The sequence below is a fragment of the Theropithecus gelada genome, chromosome 1 (assembly GCF_003255815.1).
Source record: "Theropithecus gelada isolate Dixy chromosome 1, Tgel_1.0, whole genome shotgun sequence".
Lineage (NCBI taxonomy): Eukaryota > Metazoa > Chordata > Mammalia > Primates > Cercopithecidae > Theropithecus > Theropithecus gelada.
In genome coordinates, this window is record NC_037668.1 from 1,579,074 (window position 1) to 1,595,866 (window position 16,793).

At 50.0% G+C, this 16,793-nt stretch overlaps 1 protein-coding gene across 2 annotated transcripts; it reads right to left on the minus strand.

The window, feature by feature from the left end:
• Positions 1-1,322: 1,322 nt before the first annotated feature.
• Positions 1,323-15,506, minus strand: MYBPHL (myosin binding protein H like). Of its 2 annotated transcripts, none has more exons than XM_025353847.1 (9): positions 15,312-15,506; positions 6,811-6,899; positions 6,132-6,258; positions 5,684-5,823; positions 5,417-5,576; positions 4,853-4,989; positions 3,751-3,937; positions 2,839-2,882; positions 1,323-1,543 (listed from the first exon to the last, which is right to left on the minus strand). In XM_025353847.1, the coding sequence occupies exons 1-8, from the start codon at positions 15,454-15,456 to the stop codon at positions 2,872-2,874; spliced, it is 996 nt and encodes a 331-aa protein (XP_025209632.1). In that variant the 5' UTR covers positions 15,457-15,506; the 3' UTR covers positions 1,323-1,543; positions 2,839-2,871. The 2 variants fall into 2 exon arrangements, with proteins under 2 accessions (XP_025209632.1, XP_025209621.1); XM_025353836.1 differs by having other exon boundaries at positions 6,063-6,258.
• Positions 15,507-16,793: the final 1,287 nt, after the last annotated feature.

Here is a 16,793-nt window from a genome sequence, read left to right on the forward strand (position 1 = left end):
TCCTGATGAGAGGAGCAGCATGCTCATACAAAGACAGGAGGAACTGTTATCATCTTCTGTAGATTCTATCACAGAACACCTTCCATATCTTATTTGTCATCAGAATGAAAACAAAGATAATCAAGGGAACCTCACCTTTATTCTTTCCGGGTTTAATGAGACTCTGCTCCAATTTCTTTTTTCTTTTTTTTTTTTTTTGAGGCTGAGTCTCGCTCTGTTGCCCAGGCTGGAGTGCAGTGGCATGATCTCGGCTCACTGCAAGCTCCAGCTCCTGGGTTCAAGCGATTCTCCTCCCTCAGCCTCCTGAGTAGCTAGGATGAGAGGCGCCCACCACCACACCTGTCCAATTTTTTTGTATTTTTAGTAGAGACAGGTTTCCACCGTGTTGGCCAGGCTGGTTTTGAACTCTTAACCTTGAATGATCCGCCTGCCTCGGCCTCACAAAGTAGGATTATGGGCGTGAGCCACAATGCCCAGCCTAATTTTTGTATTTTTGTTTTTTTTTTGTTTTTTTTTTTTTTTGAGACAGAGTCTCGCTCTGTCGCCTAGGCTGGAGTGCAGTGGCGTGATCTCGGCTCACTGCAAGCCCCGCCTCCCGGGTTCACGCCATTCTCCCGGCTCAGCCTCCTGAGTAGCTGGGACTACAGGCACCCGCCACCACACCCGGCTAGTTTTTTTTGTATTTTTAGTAGAGAAGGGGTTTCACCGTGTTAGCCAGGATGGTCTCGATCTCCTGACCTCATGACCCACCCGCCTCGGCCTCCCAAAGTGCTGGGATTACAGGCGTGAGCCACCGCGCCCGGCCTAATTTTTGTATTTTTATAGAGATGGGGTTTCACCATATTGGCCGGGCTGGTCTCGAACTCCTGACCTCAAGTGATCCATCTGCCTCAGCCTCCCACAGTTCTAGGATTACAGGTATGAGCCACAGTGCCCAACCCTCCAATTTCTTGAGTATCATTCCAGCCCTCAGGTCTTGGGGCTCTGTCTATAATTAGCTATGTTCATACTTGTGTTCTGCTGTTTGCCTCTTTTTGGTAGATGTGTGCCCTGTTATCCCAACTTAAATTGGAAAGCCCATAGAGGCAGAGAGCAAGTCACCTTCGGCATCTCTTTCCAGCACTTAGTACTGTAGAGAGTTGAATTCAGTTGTGTCGTAGACGTCTAGGGAAAAGAACAGCGTTAAAAACCTCTGTGGAAGAGAATGTGGATATGGGAAGAGAAAGGGGAGTCTTAAGGCCCTGTGATTCCTTACAGCATGGCTAAAGGATGGCAACTTTCCATATGTTTCATAGAAAGTCTCAAATACAGGAACATTTAGGCACTGGGGAGCCACACATTTATTTAGATGAATCCAAACCAGACATGGTGCCGAAGCTCCTTGACACAATCTCACCACTGGCGGGCTTCCTGGAGGCACTGAAAAGAGATAGCACTTTGTAGCCGTGACAGCAAATGGCCAGAGGACACCAGGCTGCTGAGGGCACCATTCTCACGGACCCTGGCTCCTGTGCCATGAATTCACTTCATTGCCGGGCACTGGCTGTGAGAGAGGGAAAGGGGCAACTAACACGAATGCAAGTATCATTAACACAGAGAGGGAGGGGAGAGAGGGAGAGCTGTCTCTGCAAGCCGACTGTCGGAGAGCGCTTTCCTGAGAAGCCTGTACTTGTAATGCATCCCTTTGGGCTTTCATTTGCTACATACCAGTGAGAGCCTTAAATAAATGTCTTATGGGATCAAATTCATTTCCAATTTCCATCAGCCAGCAGCTACAAGTCAGAGAGGACACTGGGAACTTGTTCTCTTTAGCTCTGTCTCAAGCTTCTTTTTCACCTTATGCATCAATTTGTACACAGCATACCTACTGTGAATGACAGAAAATCTAAAGGAGCTGTCAAGTTCTAAATGATGAGCTGAGTTGCCTTTTGCCAATAATGTGCTGCTTGGGACCACACACCTAAAGGTTAAATTATAATTGACATAAATGAGAAGGAGGATTTTCTTCTCTTGGAAGGGAAGGAATCTATAAGCTTCAAAGTAAAAAAAAAAAACATATTAATCCGTTTTTTACCATGCTTATGATCCTGAAGTGTTTACTCACTCAGCAGGAGCAGCCTCCCCTGTCCTTATGTACCCCACAGGCATAAGGTGCTGTGACTCTTGTGGGTTCCTGCACTCCGAATTGTTCCCTTGACATCTTTTCCTACAATACCTGCCCAGCTCCCTCCCCTAGAACCTCCTTATGATTAGGTGGATGCTGTCACTCTTCCTCAGAGGACCATTAGGTGTAATTTCTACCATCAACTTGAGAAGTTCAGATGGAGAGAGGATATGACAAAAGCAGACTGCATCTAGTATACATTCTCTCCACAGGGATGACAGTATTCGCTTTTAAAAACAGGCCGAGTGAGGTGGCTCATGTCTGTAATCTCAGCACTTTGGGAGGCCAAGGCGGGCGGATCGTGGTCAGGAGATTGAGACCATCCTGGCTAACATGGTGAAATCCCGTCTCTACTAAAAAAAAAAAAAATAGCTGGGTGTGGTGGCAGGCACCTGTAGTCCCAGCTACTCAGGAGACTGAAGCACAAGAATCGTCTGAACCCAAGAGGCAGAGGTTGCAGTGAGCCGAGATGGCCCCACTGCACTCCAGCCTGGGCAACAGAGCAAGACCTCATCTCAAAAAAAAAAAAAAAAAAAAAAAAATGGTTACAACAAAAGTGGTCACTAGTGGATACATGACTGGAAGGCTCAGGAATGCACCTCTGTCCCTGACTCAACAACACTAGCCATAAACAGGAACTAATCCACTGACACATCTTGCCTCTCTTTACTTACCTTTGTCAGAGTACCACGTCTTCTTAGGTGTCCTCAATTAGGAACTGCAATAATTCGGACATTTATCAGTGTTAACATCTCAGAAATCTCTGAGAAACCTTCTTTCAGAGCATTAGCATTAGAAATAGAAATATTCTATTTCAGGTTTTTGGGGAGTCAATGGTGCTAATTAGGTAGTCTATACATAGAGAAGAACAGGACATGTAAGGGCTCATTCATTCTCGATTCATGCAACAAACATTTAGAGTGCCTACTGTGTGTCAGAAATTGGGCTAGACACTGTGGGGACAAACGCAAATAAGACACTGTCCCTGCCCTCAAAATGCTTATAATTTAATAGGAAAACATCTATAAATAGAAAATTATGAAACAGTATGTTAAACACAATGATAGAGATCTGAACAAGGTGACAGGTATAGATAAGTGATTAAATACTTTAAGGAAGTAGAGAGGATATGCAATATTACCTGTAAACAAACAAGAGGGGAAAGTGAAATAAAGCCCGACAAACAGCTGCAGCTTTCCTAGGCTGAGTCAGAAGATTGCACAGCATAAAGAAAAATGAGCTGAGTGAGGACCGGGAGACCTGGGCTCTTTCCACCAGTGCCAGGTGGTCAATTAACTGACACTGGAAATCATGGGCAAACCAGTTCCCCCCCTGTACTTTCGTCTTCTCTTTTGCAAAATGGAAATAACAATTCTTCCTGTATTATTGAATTGCGATGGAGAGAAATGAGATTGTAGATAATTAAAATGTCTCCTCCAAGACATCCTGATGATGACAGTGATGAGAGGGTCCAATCAAGGAGCCCCTTCTCCACCTCGGCTTGAGTCTCTGGCCCCTGACTCTTCCACCGGTGGAGAGAGGAGGTGGCTGGCAACCTAAGGCACTAATTCTCCTCTTGCCCTTACCTTTCACATCCACCCGACAGTCCACAGATGCCTCCCCTAGGGGGTTCACCGCCTTGCAGGTATAGATGCCTCCATCAAAGGGACCAGGCTTGCGGATCTCTAGGGAGCAGATTCCCAGGTGAGTCAGGGCTCTGTACTTAGGGTTGCCTTGGATATCCATCTTGTTCTTCAGCCAGATGATCTTGGGCTGAAAGACAAAGATGAGGGAGGCAGCAAGGAGGGGTGGGGGTAAGAACCAATAGTCTTTCTGTGCTCAGTTTCTGGGACTCTGTCTACATAGAGATAATGGCTTTCTGGAAGGCTCCCTGTTCCTTATGTTGTGGGAAGGGGTTCCCCTTCCAGTACCTTCAGTAGTCGCCCAAGCTCCTTCTCTTGGTTGAAAATAGCACCTGAAACTTCCCTTTCTTCGCCAATATTTCTGACTGGAAGAAAACTGCTAACTTCTGTACCGTGCTCTCAGGATCAGAAGCACTGAGCATCAGGCTCACCTGCTATGACCCATTCGTATTCTGTTCCCACTGCTGACTTGTGAGTTGCCTCTGTTCCCTCTGGTTAGAGAGTAGCTTCTAGAGTGGGCTCTTGATATCCCCCTTCTGAGATGTTATCTCCATGTAGTCTGGCCCAGACTCAAAACCCAAAAGGTTCTTGGTACAGGTTATTAATGGTGTTTTATGCTGTGTGTGGAGCACGATGACTAGATTGTAAATAGAGAGCCTTGTTCAGGATTGTGGCCAAAGGCTGAACTCTAGGCAGCTTGCATGTGCACAGCCCTGATGGGATGAGGTATGGATGGGAAGGAGAAACCACCAGGACTCCGTCACTCCTACCAGAGACACAACTTGAAGCGCATGTCTAATTGCCAGCAGGTCAGTAAGCAGCATTTTCATATATGAGAAACAAACACTTAAAAGGAAATGTCATTCTCATTAGTCTGTCTTAGACTCCAAGCACCCCGACTGTTCCTAAATACCGCGCTGTTGAAGAGGCAAATGGCGGTGATGGTAACAGATGTTATGTTACAATGCTCTGCAACTCAGCTTAGGTTAGAAGAGGCAGGAACAGAAAGCAGCTCAGCACAGCACCCCCAAGAGCCCCCACTCACCCGGGGAGAGGCACGGACACAGCAGAAGAGCTGGGTGTTATAGCCGGTGACTGTAGTGCAGTCGGCCAGAGGCTGGGTAAACTTTGGGGCTTCAGAGAAATCTCGTTGGGCAAACCCCTTGATCTTGTAAACAGTAGCTGAGGGTACCAAGAGGGGCTGGGATATAGCTTCTGAGACCCCAGCCCTCATCGACTCGTTATCCTTAGCCTTTTCTTTCTTTCTTTCTTTCTTTTTTTTTTAGATGGAGTTTCACTCTGTTGCCCAGGCTGGAGTGCAGTGGCTCTATCTCGGCTCACTGCAACCTCCACCTCCCGAATTCAAGCAATTCTCCTGCCTCAGCCTCCTGAGTAGCTGGGATTACAGGAGTGCGCCACCATGCCTTGCTAATTTTTGTATTTTTAGTAGAGACGAGGTTTCACCATGTTGGCCAGGATGGTCTCGAACTCCTGACCTCAAGTGATCTGCCTGCCTTGGCCTCCCAAAGTGCTGGAGTTACAGGCGTGAGCCACCGCACCCAGCCTATCCTTAAGTCTTCCCAGCTCATGGTCCCTGTGCCTCCCTTACCTGCTTTCTGGATGTGGGCGAGGTCCGTGGTGATGGGGGCTGTTTCACTGAGTCCGCATTGGTTTTCAGCAAAGACACGGAAGGCATAGGAGTTGCCGATGATGAGGTCGGAGACGATGCAGCTGGTGCGGTGATAGTGCTCCAGCACTGTGAACCACAGCTGCGGGGCCGAACATGATGCCGGAAATCAGCCACTCCATGTGAAACTACCAGAGGCCTGTCCCAGCATGCCCTCTTCCACCCTCCTTCCTCCCCAGCTGGCCTCACCCCAGATTTTGTGTCAGCCTTCTGCACCGTGTATCCCAGGAGTGCTGTATTCCCCGTATCTTGGGGAGGTGTCCATTCCAGGGTCGCGTTGAAGCCCCAGACGTCCACCAGCTTAATACTCTGAGGAGGGCCTGGCCTCTCTGAAAGGGCAAAGCCATGGCAGTGGGCGCGGCACAGCCCACATGCATTGAAGTCACTTCAGGAGTGCCCCAGCCCCTTTTCCTGCTCAGCTACCCTTCCTGTGCCCACCCTGTGTCCCAGACATGACGTGGGGGCCTTGCCCCAGCTTCCTCAGCTCTCTGAGCTGGCTCCTCTTCAGCCTGGAGAGGGAGTTCCTGAGGAACCCCCATCTCCCACTCCCCGTCCCCCCCCGCCGTACCAATCACCAGGATGTCAATGGTGGCGGTGGCCTCCAGCCCGCCCAGCTGCACACGGAGTTGGTAGCGACCTGAGTCAGCACGTTGGGCTTCTCGGATGAAGAGGATGGAGTCTCGCTCCCCATTCCGCACACTCACACGGCTGGTGTCCAAGGCACAGCCATCGTGTGTCCAGATGGCTTGAGGTTTGGGCTTGCCCTGAGGAATGAGGGTAATGCTTTGAGCAGCCCTGAGAGGCTTCCTGACTCTCCCTGCTGCTGTAGGGGTCCCGTCCACCCCAGGTCCACAGGGAGGCTTGACTTGGAGCTGCACATTCCTTGAGTTAGAAGTTGGTCGACCCTCCCGGGGGCCTCCTCCTTTCAGCAACAACCTAAGGATCTTGGGAAAGGGGGATGGCTTTGAGTCTCCCAACCTCTGAGAGCTTAGGTCATGAACACCCGGGGCAGCTGTGACCCAACTGAATAGCCACTCAAACTGCCAAGAACCCTTCTAACTGCAAGCTCCGCGGCCTCTGCAGACTGAATGGTATGGATTAGCCTCACACCATCTCATGGGTGCACATCCAGTCCTATCCACACCCACCCTCAGGAGTGCAGAGGTCTTTTGGCCTCAGACTTCTGGTGATGTGACCCCTTCTATCCAAGGCCGGGAAGATTGCCCCTCTGCTAGCAGGACTCTTGGCATCTGTTTCCAAATCCGAAGCCTGGGCTGGCCCCAGACATGGACCCAGTATGGTTCTCGCGTGATCACCTGGAATGGGATTAGTAGGTTCACTGTGTCCCCAACCTTCCGGATGTAGGTCTGCCTCAGGGCCCGAGGTAGCCAGATCTTGGGGTGCTCTGAGTGATGGAAAGAGAGAAAATAGGAGATGGATACTCAGAGAAAGTAAATCCTGCCTCCAGCTGCCTGCTGTGGGTGGGTGGCCCAGGAATCAGTCACCAAATTAAGCCTTTCTTAGAGGGAAGGGGAAGAGTGCTCCCGTCATCCTGCTGGGATTTGGGGATGAGGGGTTGGCTTAAGGAACACCCTGGGAATGTTAAAGTCTCAGCAGAAAGAACACTGGAGCGCGAGTCTGACAGTTCTCTTAATTTGTAACTCTCAAATGCTGACTTTCCGTCATCTCGAGGCATTCCGTCCTGATGGAGGCATTTTTATTCTTCTGTTTATGTACAGACCAGCCTAGTCTGTGTGGTTTGTCTTTCCACCCTTTTCTACATTTGTCCTTAATACCATTCCTTTTATCAAGTCCACTTTCCATGTCAACCCTGACCTCCCAGTTAAGTCTGAGTCTGAGGAGAATGCTCTCCATTCTGCAGGCAGAGTCAACACCCTGGCCTCTCCAGCCGCCCACGGAGACAGCACTGATGTCACTGCAGAGGGAGCGCATGTCTGGGTCCCTTCCTCTGCATGGCCACTCTGCTCCTGGGCTTCTTCCAGTTTGCAGAGGATCATTTTGTACAGATTCTGGGACAGATGAGGTCCACCGCTCATTTCCCCTTGATCTCCCCGGCCTGCCCCAGTGAGAAGTGGAGATTAGATGATGTGTTTGAGCTTCCAGGATGAAGACAGGAGAGGCCTGGAAAAGTGCTGAGTGTAGGTTTGGAGAATGACCAGGTGTCATTTCTCTCCTCCTGGGATGCCTCACACTGTCTCGGCTGCCAAAGCACAAATATTCTACCTGGGCTCCCTCGGGGGCCTGGCTGAGACGCACACCATTTTCTGGCCTTTTCCTGGCTGCTGTCTCTTCCTTTCTCAGGCACAGGCGTTCGCCTGGCTGATGTTATCTTCAGTAGAATGTGATAGTGCTTCAGTTCCCAACAACCCAGGATTCCTGCCGCAGTTCATTCTTGGCAGTTGGAAGAACTTCACCCCTGGTACATTCCTGTGGCAAACAGCATGACTGCTTGATAGTGGATTCTAGACTCTTTGCTAACGCACACTTCTGTGAAAATACTTTCCTGAGCATTCACTATGACATATGTCTGTTTACTTATAGATGAACTGTTGAAATATGTACATTACATAACACAAACATGTAAGTGACGCAACTGAAACAGAGCTTCTACTGTGTCCTTCCTCCAGCTCAATCGGCGAGCACTGTCCAGAGAACTTCACTCCCGGAGTCTCCCCATGATAATCTCAAGGTCGCGAGACCTTTGCAAATGAAGATCAATAGCAATGTACAGTGCACACAGTCCGTTTGATTTCTGCAGTTTCCTTTTGTGCTGTGTGGCTTATGTTTTCACCCGGGCTGTGCCTGTCTTAGACTGCACCTCAGGAATACGTGATGAGGGGACTTGATGGGTCTGCGTGCCCGTCCTCCCTGCCCTGCTCAGGGCTTGACGGCCTCAGCACAGATGCAGCAGTCCCAGGTGGCTGAGCGACCCTGCTGTGGCTGCCCTCGGCTGGGCTCTGGTGGCTTGGGAGGGGCGGGGCATGAAGAACAGAAGAAGCATTTGTGTGATGGGCTCCTCTCCTGTGGCCATCTTGGCAAGCAACCAAGGAGTTGAAAACGGGTGGATATGACTTAAGGGTGCTTTGAAAAAGAGGGCTGTACTTGGAAAGGAGGGTCAAAACCTCATCTTGTTGGGCTCGGTTTCCAACTGTTGGGGGAGGAAATAACCCTTCTTACATTTGCTGGAGAGAAGGTGGCTCTGCTGTCCCTGTGCTGCCTCCCTATAGAATGTCGGCGTTGGGAAGGGGCTGTAAGCATCAGAACAAGGAAGCTGGGAGGAGGAGGGCTCCGAGAAAGAAGCCGGTATTCTGGAGACCTCCCGGCTAGCGGTGACGATGTGCCTGGCACCTGAGACTCCTGCCTCCCCATCTAAGATTGTGTGTCTGCAGGACCCATTCTCAGAGCACTAACTGTGTCCTGCCTGCCAGTGTCCACCTGGCACTGAGCACCAGTCAGGGCTCAGAGAGTGGCCTGCCCCTGGAGGGAGGAGGCCCAGAGGGAAAGCAGGGGCTAGACACACCCAAGAACTGCAAAGGGTTGAGGTGGGGAGAGGAACCCAGGTCTTCACGCCTGGCAGAAGTGCCCGCTGTGGCCCGCCCTGCCGAGACCTCAGGTAGGGAATGGGCTGTCATGGGTGGCTGTGAGCTCATGTATGTGTTTCCACCTAGTGTTTCTTAGAAAAACACCTTGGAAAATGTTAGCGTTCTTACATCTGAACCAAAGAGAAAAATGAAAGAAATGGGTTTATGTGGAACATAAGCTAAGGTGGGGGATTTAGGGGAAGAGGAGCAGACTGGCCCTTGAGATCTAGAGAGGGTCCCAGCTGGGCAGAGAGAGCAAGGAAGGAGGCTGCCCGCAAGGACGGTGGTCTCTCCCGTCCTGGACGGCTCCGTTGCCGGTTCTCTGCTTATCAGTGGGTTTCCTGACAATGGACTCTGAGGATGAGCAGGTGAGGCCTCTGCTCACAGCAGGCTCCTGGCTCCCTGTGGGAGGGCAGAGGAGGGGCGTGAGGCTCACACAGCTGACTATGTGCAGAGGTGGCAGGAGACAGTGTGACAGCTTCAGACGCCCGGTCAACAGGTCAGCAGCATGCGCTCCAATCGCCTCCCAACCCAACCCGGGTGCAATCTGACTCTTTGCTAAGAATGTGAATGCCGGGCTCATTTGAGGCATTTCTTTTCACACATCTGCAGTCAAGCGAGGTGTAAATTGTACTGACCTTGGGGAGGCATGGCCTTCCCTGATGCCCAAGGTCTTTCTCCTCCTCAGATGCCAGGAGGGATGTGAACCAAAGCCTAGAGCCTTTAAGAGCCTAGGTTTTCTAAGAGCAGGTCTGTGAGAGTCACAGTTTGGTTTTCTCCCTTCATGGGGTCTTAGAGAAAAGGCATCTTGAAAAGTCCTTTAAGGGCCTTTGGTTCTGAGCTGGGCTGCTCTCAGTCCGACATTTCTCTCAGACAGAATGCTGTCTAATTCTTTCTCAAAGATTCTTAGAGAAGACTACTTTATTCCTGGCACAGTGGCTCACGCCTGTAATCCCAGCACTTTGGGAGGCTGAGGAAGGTGGATCACCTGAGGTCAGAAGTTCAAGACTAGCCTGGTCAACATGGTGAAACCCCGTCTGTACTAAATATACAAAAATTAGCTGGGCATGGTGGCGGGCGCCTGTAATCCCAGCTACTTGGGAGACTGAGGCAGGAGAATCACTTGAACCCGGGAGGCAGAGGTTGCAGTGAGCCGAGGTCACACCATTGCGCTCCAGCCTGGGCTACAAGAGCAAAACTTCATCTCAAAAAGAAAAAAAAAAAGAAAAGAAAAGAGAAAACTACTTCAAGTCCAAAGATCTTGAGTTCTGATTAGAAAATTCCTCCTAATGCCTACCCTACTTTTATCCTGCTAAAGTTTATGCCTGGTTTACTATTCTATAATTGTTCCTATCCTCTCGTAATTCCCTTTTATGGGATCAGTCTTTCTCCAGCGGCTCCCTAGGGGCCGTATAGTTCAGACCAATGTTACTAACTATGACCTGGAGAGACAAGAATCAAGATGGAAGCACTGGAGAAGTGGAGAGGGGGTGTGTGTGTGTGTGTTTGTATGAGGGTGTATGTATGTGTGTGTGAATGTATGTGCATGAATGTGTGTGTTTGTGTACGTGCACGAATGTATGGGTGTGTTTACGTGTGTGTGTGAATGGTGTGTGTGTGTACGTGTGTGTATGAGAGTGTGTGTGTGAGAGAGCCTGCATACACACGTGCCTATGTGGGTGAAGGGTCACCAAAAGAGGGGGAATGCAGGAGGCTAGCTACGGCTTTGAAACTATCCAGAGGTTTCCAGAAATCCAAGAAGTACCAGGATTTCTTAGAGAAACATTACCAGATGCCTAGGATGTGGCCTTGGTCTACTCAGAAACCTGTCTCGAGGAGTGCAATGGGAAAGGAGTGGAGCAAGAGTGTCACTTTCTTGAAGACCATGAAACTAAGGTCAGAAAAAATAAAAGGACATAGGAACAGGCAACACTTCTTTGAGGAAAAGACTCCACCCCACCCCGTCCCTGTGTTACAGTCGTCCCCCTAGTGCTTGATGGTTTTAGCCCTGGCTCACTGTCTCTCCAACACTGCTCCAGGCATAATTCCTGCTGGTCCCAACACCCATGTTTCCAGTCCCTGTAGGGTCTCTCACATCCAGCCCACCACTCCTCCAATAACTTTGTCCTCTCCTAATTCAGCCACTGGTCCCTGTGGCTATTTCTAGACCAACAGCTACAATCCTTCTATGATCAGAATTACAAGCATCCCACTGTCTCATCACCAGAGATGGCTGTCTAACAAAATGTATGTTATCCCTTCTGTAGTGTAGCTATCTCTGAGAAGTGGCTACCTGGCCACCTTTTGCTGGATGGCCATGAGACTAGTTCTTGCCAATGAGACCTAAGTGGCAATGGTGAGAATCACTTCTGGTCCCAGGCTTTGAAGAAGTTAGATTTCTATTTTCTCCTTCTGCTAGCTGTACGCAAATGATCACGGGGCCCTAAGGAATGGCAGAGCCCCAAGATGAAAGAGGCCTGGGTCCCTGAATTACCACATGGAGGAGAACTATCTGCAGAATACAGTTGTTTTCAGTTCTTACGCTAGTGAGAAAGAGATGTCTGTCATTCCTGAGACCAATTTGTTTCATTCACTAGTATATCTAACTAATATAATCTTTATCCCTTTAGCTCACTTCCTCTAATGCTCCAACACCAGCAATTCTTTGGCACCACTGAGATCTGTGATCCATTGTCCTACCACCCTCTCACTACCTAGCACCCCTTTCATGTCAGCACTTTCTTCACTGCCCAACTTAGATTACATGGTCATTATTATACTCTCTCTCTTGCACTCACTCAAATCCCTGAGTCCTCTTTGACTTCATTGCACTCTCCTGGCAATACCTAACCCTGGTTAAATAAACTTCCCACCCACTCAGTGCCTGTATCTGCACAGAGTAACAGGACTAGGGGAAAATACAAAATTATGTGGAGTTTAACTTGAGGGCCATTAATAGTGACCACCACCTCCAAGTGGACCCTGGCAATTCTACTAGACTTCCCAAGTTCCCTCGGTCTCCCATTCTCCTGGATGACTATTGCACACCTTCCCCTTCTAAAATCTCCCTACCTTCTCCCTCATTCTCATTCCTAGTTGTTGATCTTGCTAGTGTCTAAGGCCCACCTACAGTCTATTCTTAACATGGCCAGCTGGAAAAATCCTTAAAATCTACAGTTGGTCCTGTCAGTCCTTACTCCCAGTCCCTGCACTGGCTGTCTCTCTGTCTCGTAGACAAACCAAAGTCTTCACAGCGACCCTGCTACCTCTCAGACTGAAATACTGCCACTGTCTCCCTCTCTGTGCTACAGCCACAATTGCCCCAACCCATAAAGCGCACTCCTGCCTCAGGGCCTTTGCAGTTGTTCTCTCTGCGTGGAAAATATTCCCCCAAATATCTGCATGCATTGCTTTCTCACATCCTTTAAGTTGCTGCTCAAATGTCACCTTATTAGTGAGGCCCTCACTGAATATTCCATTTGAAGCAGGAAGCCTGCATGCTTCCTACCCGCAGCACGTGTTATCCCCGTCCCTGCATTAGTTTTGGCATAGCATTTCTCACCAGCTGACATATTAGATATTTTACTTGTTTATTTATTATCTAGCTCCCTCTGTGAGAATATAACTTCCATAAGGGCAGTTATTTTACCTATTTTGTTCATTTCTGTAATTCTGGCACCTACCCGGCCACCTTTTGCTGGACGGCCATGAGACTAGTTCTTGCCAATGAGACCTAAGTGGCAATGGTGAGAATCACTTCTGGTCCCAGGCTTTGAAGAAGTTAGATTTCTATTTTCTGGCACCTATGATGAGCACCTGGCACATCATAGGCACAACCTAAATATTTGTGGAAGGAAGGAGGAGGAAAGGAATGATGGAAGGAAGGGCGGGAAGAAAGGTCACTCCTAGGCATGAGATTCAGTTTCCCATGTCTGGAAGACACAGAACAGTTCAGACTGAAAGAGCACACACAGTCAGTTGGAGCGATGTTGCTGAAGTCAGCAGATGGGCTCTCCCTCCTCCACCTCAGCGTCTCACCTTCTCTATGGGAGGGATGCAGCTTGTTATCCAGCCTCTCCCTGTTTTGGAAGCTCTCCTCTCGCCCCTGCCAAGCTTTGTCTCCAGGACACAGTGCTCAGTGTAGTGCTGAGGACAGACATAGAACTGTTTACCAATGCCGGCCACCTACTCCTGCTTATTTAGCCACGTAGCAGGCTTGCCAAACTAAAAGCTCATTGTTGGCCATTTGCAGTTGGTTTTGATCTTGCAAATTAATTTCTATTTCTGATGCTTGCTCTAGTTCCCATGTTTTCACATGCTTACTGTGATACTCAGTCCCAGAGCTCTCTGTAAGGAGGAGGAGTTAGGAGGAAGAAAGGCTTTGGAGCTCTCAGGTGGCTTAGGGGTCATCTAGTCCAGGCCCATGGCACCCTGAAGGATCTTTAGTGGGGGTTTGTGTGTTTTTTTGTGTATTTTTCCTGGGGCAAGAGTCCACAGCTGTCATTAGATTTTCCTAGGGGTCCATATCCACCAAAAGGTTAAGACCCTGATTTAGTTCAACTCCTCAATTTACAGATGAGAAAATGGGAGTGGATTGACTTGCCTCGGGCCACAGAAGGGAGCCAAGATTTGAACTCTTGGAACTTCTTTGTTCCAAGTAGTTAACAGATGCACATATATTTTGGAAAGTATTCAAAGGTATTCTTATTGCCAGTGACTTCTAGGGTACCACTGGGTTGAGCCACTGGGTGCTAGTGGCCCTGAGGCCTGCAGTGTACAGAGCTGCCGCACACAAGAGGGTTTGGGCTGCATTTGCGGGCCCGTGACTGGGGGCTGTCAGGAGCTGGCTGCAGCCAGAGGGGAGAAGCATGGGGCAGATGAGCGCCCTCCCTTGGGGTTTTGGGGAGACCAGTAGAGACAGCCAAGTTGTCAGCAGTCTCAGCTCTCATTCTCCTGCTGCCTGTCACTTATTCTCTGGGCCTGTTAAGGGAAGAAACTGGTTTTCTGCCTCAATCACCCCAGCTTAATATATTAACACTAACTTCTGCTCCCATCTTCAATGGGACAAACTTGGCCAGCTCTCTACCCTTGACATTCAAACAGTTTCTGGAAACCTGGCCTCTCCCATGAGGATAAGAAGCAGAGAGTATCTGCTGCACAACCCTATGGAGGCAGAACGCAGCCTTCACCTCTCACTTGGAAATATTTGATCATTTATTTACGTCTAGTTTGACCTCTTCCAAGGCACTCTGGATCATCTCAGCAATCCTTTCAACTACCCTGATAGGTAGATGTTACGAATCACCATTTTACAGAGCGAAAATGGAAACTCAGCAGTTCAGTGACTTGTCCAAGGTCACAGGGCTATTAGAGGCAGCACTAGGAATTGAGCCTACAGCTTTGCCTCCAAGTCTAGTACATCTTTTCCCCTGCCTCTTCCTGCCCTGGGAGTCCACGTGTTTCTTGTTTGTGGTCTTTTCATCCTCTTCACTCAAGAATTCCAGGTGAGCGCCACGAAGTGGTTAGCTCAGTCAGGGCATTCGGGGATGGGTGGCAGGAAGCTGGGGGTTGGAATTCGTGCCAACCACCTCCTCACTTGGGAACGCCTCTTTGCTGAGAGGCGCACAGAGACCATCGTGAAGGGGAAATCGAATGCTTCTCCCAGACGAGCTCCACCTCTGTGGAGCTCAGACTCTGAGGGGTCAGGATCTCCCATGGGAGCATCTGGAGGTTGGAGGAGGTCCTGACCCCGTGGCACTGCCCAGCAGAAGGCCGAGTGTCACTGTGCTGCCCCACTCTTAGCCTCCCCATTGCCATAGTTTTGATTTCCCTGTTCCTTCTGCAGACAGCCACTCTCTCTCACCACTCAGTCCCTTCCTGACTGGCCATTAGTATATCAGGTCCTCCCGTCCTTATGACAATTTTTTAAAAGGTAAAAATATAAACAGATCATTTTTAGTCACTGTAAAGTGCCACCAACATCATCACTGACTTCTCAGCTAAAACACAAAAACTTAGCAGAGACATTTGAGCAGCAAGTCAGACTCCATCAAGGACAGGGGCTGGGAGCTCCCACAAATTATCTCCGGCCTAAGCACCAATCCTATAAAGTCTTTATCTCAGCAAAAAACCTGAGGTGCCGCCAGGAAAGTGGCAATGTCCTCCCCAACTCCCACCACCCGGCCTCGCCCGCCTCCCCACCCGCCATGGGTCACCTTCTATAGGGGGCAGGAGCTGGGGAGTGGGGCTGCCAGCCCCCTGTCCAGGTGAAGCCTGGGGTGGTTCAGCATCCGCTGGGCTGACTTCTTTCACCTTCAGCTTGGATCCTACGGCCACCTCCGGAGCTGTGGCTGCCTCCATGCTGGGCCTTCCCAGAGGCTGAGCTCCAGCTCTAGATTTTCACTGCTGGTGATGAGGGAGGGGCTGAGCACCTGCTCCCAGGCTGGCCTCCCGGGTCCCAGCCACAGGGTTACGTAACTGGGCTGGCCTTCCCCACTCAGCTACGCCCTGCAGAAGGGCTGAAGTAGGGGTTGGGGGAGAGAGGAGGATCAAAGAGCAGCCAAGAATAGCCCCAGGAGGAGGACTGAGGTGGCCCGGTTATCTCGAGAGAGAGATGACACCCCCCACAGCACCGGGGGGGGGGGGAGGGAGAGCTTGAACACAGACCATCCACAAGGGACCTCTGATTTCTGTCGGGAGGGTTGAGTGACATCTCTGCTCCTGACCTCCAGTTCATCCCGCAGGGCATTCAGGTCCCAAAGAAGGGGCCCAGGATCAGCTGACTCACAGCAATACCTGAACTGCTCTTTCTCCCTCTGCTCCCACATTCAATGAGTTGTAAAGTCTTATCAACTCGACCTTTACAGGGCCTGTCCCATCCTCCCCCGCTCCCCAGGGGGCAGCGGGCACAGTGCAGTGGTAGGTGGAGACTGCACTCACACTGGCTGCCCGGGCACCACTTGGGGCTCTGTCACCAACTAGCTGTGTGACTCACAACACATCACAGTCTCTCTTCAGTCTGTTTCCTCATCTGTAAAATGGAGATAATTATAACCGTAGGGTCGTTGTGAGGATTAAAGAGGTAATCTCTGTAAAGTGCTTAGCAGAGTGTACCCGACTAAGTGCTTGATAAATGTAAGCTATTTTTAGGTCAGGCCAGCACTTCCCCCTTTGAGAGCTGTCAATGGCTGCCTTGCCTATGAGATGAAGTACAAATAAAGGGAGAGGCAGCAGTGGTAGAGGGAGGCGAGCTCAGAGGACCTGCGTGTGACTTCTGGCTGTACCACTCACTCACCAGCTGGGACTCTGGGCAAATCACCAACTTGGAGTCTCAGGTCCCAGCCTGTGAAACAAGGGATGATGCCATGATTGTGTTGAGGATAAAATGATACAATCTATAGGAAAGTGGCCAGCTCACAGCAGGTACTAGTCACATTAGTAGGATTTCCAGACTTAGCAAACCATCTTCCTTTTTTTTTTTTTTGAGACGGAGTCTCGCTGTGCTCCCAGGCTGGAGTGCAGTGGCGTGATCTCGGCTCACTGCAAGCTCCGCCTCCCAGGTTCACGCCATTCTCCCGCCTCAGCCTCCCAAGTAGCTGAGACTACAGGCACCCGCCACCACGCCCGGCTAGTTTTTTGTATTTTTAGTAGAGACGGGGTTTCACCATGTTAGCCAGGATAGTCTCGATCTCCTGACC

Bases quoted from the DNA above. Each gene is read 5' to 3' on its own strand.
- MYBPHL (XM_025353836.1), bottom strand. From the start codon at position 15,456: ATGGAGGCAGCCACAGCTCCGGAGGTGGCCGTAGGATCCAAGCTGAAG. The intron at 5,577-5,683 runs GTGAGGCCAGCT...TCGGCCCCGCAG, and splicing joins AGGCTGACACAAAATCTGGG to CTGTGGTTCACAGTGCTGGA. The intron at 3,938-4,852 runs GTGAGTGGGGGC...TTTGTCTTTCAG, and splicing joins GTGTCCGTGCCTCTCCCCGG to CCCAAGATCATCTGGCTGAA.